The 5184-nt window shown below is 40.5% G+C and overlaps 1 protein-coding gene across 1 annotated transcript in view; it reads right to left on the bottom strand.

Annotated features, from left to right (window-relative positions):
- Positions 1-850: 850 nt before the first annotated feature.
- Positions 851-5184, bottom strand: part of LOC135513390 (adhesion G protein-coupled receptor B3-like) — a 100515-nt gene continuing 96181 nt past the window's right edge. The window contains exons 9-10 of the mRNA XM_064936314.1: positions 2222-2231; positions 851-952 (exon numbers count right to left, since the gene is read on the bottom strand). Coding sequence (XP_064792386.1) covers positions 851-952; positions 2222-2231 — 112 coding nt within the window. The remainder of the gene's footprint in view (positions 953-2221; positions 2232-5184) is intronic.

Genomic DNA, 5184 nt, shown 5'->3' on the forward strand with positions numbered 1-5184 from the left:
TGGCTACAGCCACACATTTAGAGAGCATTAGCCAACAAAACAATGGTAGAGTAATTGATTTGATTATGAATTTGCAGGCGCCCAGTGTAGTAGGGTGTGTCATGAGAGAGAGAGAGAGAGAGAGAGAGAGAGAGAGAGAGAGAGAGAGAGAGAGAGAAGAGAGAGAGAGACTGAGGAGAGAGAGAGAGACAGAGAGAGAGAGAGAGAGATAGACAGAGACAGAGAGAGAGAGAAAGAGAGAGAGAGAGAGAGACAGAGAGAGAGAGAGAGAGAGAGAGAGCTGGCACTGTCCAGATAATTACAAGGACAAGCTCACTTTACAACCCTGGCCTTTTAGTTAATCTCTGAGATAAAGACGATCGCTCAGAGGTGCTGTCCAAGGTGAGGCAAAGCAGCATGTCTTTGTCAGAGCCCATATATTTCAACTTGTCCTCCTGATTCAGATCTCGGCCTGTATTTATCAAGCGTCTCAGAGTAGAACTGCTGATCTGGGGTCAGTTTTGCCTTTAATAATAAAATGAATTAGGTTAATATGGACAGGGATGACCTGATCCTAGGTCAGCATTCATACTCTGAGATGCTTTTTGAAGATAGGTCCAGATATACAGTATCTTCTCTGTACAAGGTACATGGATTACCGTCAGGTACATGGATTACCGTCATGTAACTGGGTCCAATATATTGGTTACACAATTATCTGATTGGATATGAAACATCTGCCTTCTCTGTGTCGCTTGTATGCCTTTTCAAGAAGTGAGGGAGTCTTGGGCAGGTACTTACATTGTGAGGAGGTCATTCTGCCCTCGAATTAATTAAAATGAAAGATGAAAGATGAATAAAATCAAGGTCCTTACGTTGGCCAGGTGAGCCAGCCGATCTCCAGGTGTGACTCTGTTATCCTGGGCTCTGGTCTCACTGTGACAGCAAATGACTTTGGAGCCACGTGTGGTTCCTGGGTGGAAGACAGAGTGATGTACACCATGAGATGGACACTGATTGGAAGTTGTGGCACTTAGGCACTGCTACATAAATACCGTGTTCGGGTCCCACTTTAAACAAAGTACATCCTATAAAGGCTATATATAGCTTCATAATGGCTTCATGATCACTACATAAAGGCTTTATAAGCACTACATAAATGCTTCACAAATCGTACAAACCATATGACTAAACTTTATGTTCTGTCTTATTATAAGGGTATATGTCAGACAAATGCATTAAAATCTCTGGGAGAGTTTTCTTTTTGAAGGCTTTTATTTTGGGGGAGTTTTGCACAAAAGGTGTGTTAATAAAATGCTTCTGTGGTTTTCCCTAAATTAGTTGTGTTTCATAGACTTTATCAAAGATAAAATCATATACAGCGTTTACAACATGACCCCTCATTCAGAATGTTGATACTATTGATGCACATTCAGGTTCATCTGATATTATCAATGTCCTTTGATGCAAAGAACAACACAAAATGTCATGTCACACCTCTCTGTGAGGCACTTGACAAACACACCTGCTGTGGCACTGCAGGACAAGACCTGCCACACAAAATGACACACGTGAAGTAAGTCAACCCAAATACATGTGAACTGGAGCCCAGACAGAGCGAGAGGAGAGAAATTAGGCACTGGGGGGCCAACTTAGGCACTGGGGTGCCAACTTAGGGTGTGATTTCATGGTCCATTTGGAGCGAGTCACAAAAGATTGAAAATAGACACGTCTGGAGCTCTGGCCTTTTCTACGTTAAATGAATCACAGTGAAGTGTCTCTACCAAACAACCGGAATCTAAGAGATCTTTAAACACTGTCTGTATCACAAATGGCACCCATTCCCTTTTACTGCACTACTACAAAAGTACTGCACAGTATTTATTCTGGATCCCCATTAGCTGCTGCCTTCCTGGGGTCCAGGGAATAGGGTGCCATTTGGGACACATTCCGTGCCTCTCCCTCATCTCCTGCAGTGCATATCTAGTCTATCTCCACTGCAAAGCAAGACAAACCCCCAAACCAACTTCAAATGACACGCCTCCTCTCCTTTTGTCTAGCTTTAGCTTATTTACTTCCTGAAAATAGGTATGGGGGGGGGATTCTATTGCTGAATAAAAATGGATGACTTTCTCTCTAGAGTGGTAATGTGATTTGAAACATAATAATACATTGTAGTTCATGAAAGGGTGACTTGGTGGAAAGCGGTCTTGGTACACTTCTGAGCCTGCCCTCTACTCACCTCACCTGAACTGCCCCAGAAAAAGAGAATGAAAGAGAACTACTCAAAAGGAAGTTAATTGGAGCCTTTCTACTTTTCCAGGTTCAGATCTACACTGTCCTCTTTGCACTTTATTTGTCTTTATCTTCAATGGAACGTGTGTCATGGGGTGGAGAACAGAGAATGTCACATTTCCTTTTCCTCTTCATCTCTCTCTCTTTCATTTACCTCCTGGGGAAAAAAACAGTAGGTTGTGACACCACCAAACTGATTCTACAATGACTGACTGGCTCAAATGACACCCTACTCCCTATAATATAGTGCACTACTTTTGACTGGGCCCAAAAGACTCTGGTCAAAAGTAATGCTAAATGTAGGCAATAGTGTGCCATTTTGGTTTCTGACTGACAGTGTCTGACCTACAGTTCTCTAGGGAGGGTCGGAGAAGGTTCTAGAGCTCTCAGCTGGGCCCAAATATGTTCCATAGAACGTCTGGAACTCTCTAGAGAGAAAGACTGGGTTCAATGTTTGATCCTGGGCAAGAACACCACAATCTGGGTCAGTCTGTCTGCTGTTTCCATAAACAGGCCACATTACTAAGTCAAATATGGATTCAGGACTGGTTCACAAAGAAAACTAGTGCAGATACAACATCAATGGATGGCTTTTAGAAGAGTAGAAGATCAGTGACCAGAGGAAATACAATAACAATGGATGGCTTTTAAAAGAGAAGAATACCAGTGACCATTGGAAATCTATCTGCACTGCTAATGCTATAATTTCATCAGTAGATGATATATATTTGACTATATTTCTTCAGGACCATCCTACATTGGGCTAATGTATAGGTGTAGTGCAGCACTCCCAAGGAAGCTAAGAATAGAAACATCATTTCTTTGAAAGGGTGGAGTGCTGTGTTGTTTGGGTTAGTTGGGACCGGGAACAAAGAAACAGGACCCCGTGCGTAGATCACTGCTCTGAGGAGAGACTGACTGATGGCTGCATTTCACTTCTGGTAGATACCATTACTGAATGTGTTATTTTGTCTTATCTGCTATTGGTTTTCCTCTCAGTGTATGAGGACCTGTTGCAAAAGCTGTCTACTCTGTCAAAAGCAAGCTTTGTGCAACAGGAAAATACATCTGATTGTGGGTTGTTGTAGGTAACATCTCTAGCCAGCTAGCTAACATGTAGCCAATAGCTAACTATCCAGCACTGTACACTAGCGCTAACTAATTATGTGAGAGAAACATTAATAGCAACCCATATTGACAAAGTGAAAACAAGTATTTAGAAAATGTTTACTAATGAACAGAAATGAAATATATAAATATCTCTGCGTAAGCATTCACACCTCTGAGTCAATACATGTGAGAATCACCTTTGTAGTGACTGAGTGTATTGATACATCGTCTGAAGTGAAATTCATAACTTTAACATGCTCAGAGGGATATTCAATGTCTGCTTAATAAAATAAACAAACATCTACCAATTAGTTGCCCTTCTTTGTGAGGCATTGGAAAATACCATTGGGCTCTTATGGAATCTGTGCTGAATCTGTGTTTGAAACTCACTGCTCGACTAAGGGATCTTATAGATCATTGTAAGTGTGGGGTACAGAGATGAGGTAGTCATTCAAAAATCATGTTAAACACTATTATTTCATACCGAGTGACTCCATGCAACTTATTATGTGACTTGTTGAATTTATTTAGGCTTGCCATAAAAAAGTGGTTGAATACTTATTACATTTTCAGCTTTTCAGCTTTCAGCTTTTCAGCTTTTCTTTTTAAATGACTTTGTTAAAATTTCTAAAAATGTAATTCCACTTTGACATTATGACACAACACTCAATTTGAATCCATGTTAATACAACAAAATGTGGAAAAAGGTGTGAATATTTTCTGAAGGCTCTGTATATCTTCACACCCACAGAAGCTGATGGTGGCACGCCCATCACAGAGAATAATGGTTCTAGATGACTGACGTGGCTAAGTAGAGGACTTGGCCACATTCCTAGGCTCATTCTGTATCAGCATAAGAGAGAAGATTGACAAAGTCATTGTTATAATTTTAATAAAGTACTGATGTGTACAAATTTTTGTGACAAAAATGGGGCGGCAGGGTAGCCTAGTGGTTAGAGTGTTGGACAAGTAACCAGAAGTTTGCAAGTTCAAACCCCCAAGCTGACAAGGTACAAATCTGTCATTCTGACCCTGAACAGGCAGTTAACCCACTGTTCCTAGGCTGTCATTGAAAATAAGAATTTGTTCTTAACTGACTTACTTAGTTAGATAAAGGTAAAATTAATTTAAAAAACATGAACTCATATTAACTTAACACAGATGGTTGTTGTGATATGTAGTTCACTGTATCTTTCTTCATATAGCTTTTGCTCGGCATCCTTTTGTCTTTCACTCTAAGCAAGAGATTCAAATCCTAGGCTTGTGTCCCGAATGGCACCCTATTCCCTACAAAGTGTACTTTAGATCAGAGCCCTACATAGGGAATAGGGAGTGATTTCATACGCAGCCTTGCTCTAACTGGATGAGAGCCTTGACGATACGTAATGACAGTAATGTCCAAACTGATAAACAGAAGAACTAACAATATTGGAAACCAGCTTGAAAGCATAAACCAACCATGAAATATTGCTTAGTCGTCCGTTGTCCCTTCTAATTAGTAGTATGAGAACATAATATGATTTAACCAGGATGGAGTGAGTTCAGAAGGAGATATTATGATGATTATTTTAACCCAATTTTGTGCTGCTTTCCGAATGGTACCCTATTCCTTATTTAGTGCACTACTTTTGACCAGGGCTTTGGTCAAAAGAAGTGCATTATATAGGGAATAGGGTGCGATTTGGGACACAGATGTGGTGTCATCCTCCTCAGCAGAAAGCAGAGATTAATTGTTGTTGAGTCTGGGAGTAAAGCTTGTCGTTTTAATTCATGAAAAGTTACAGGGAAACTTGAGTTGAT

This window comes from Oncorhynchus masou, chromosome 24 (assembly GCF_036934945.1).
Source record: "Oncorhynchus masou masou isolate Uvic2021 chromosome 24, UVic_Omas_1.1, whole genome shotgun sequence".
NCBI lineage: Eukaryota > Metazoa > Chordata > Actinopteri > Salmoniformes > Salmonidae > Oncorhynchus > Oncorhynchus masou.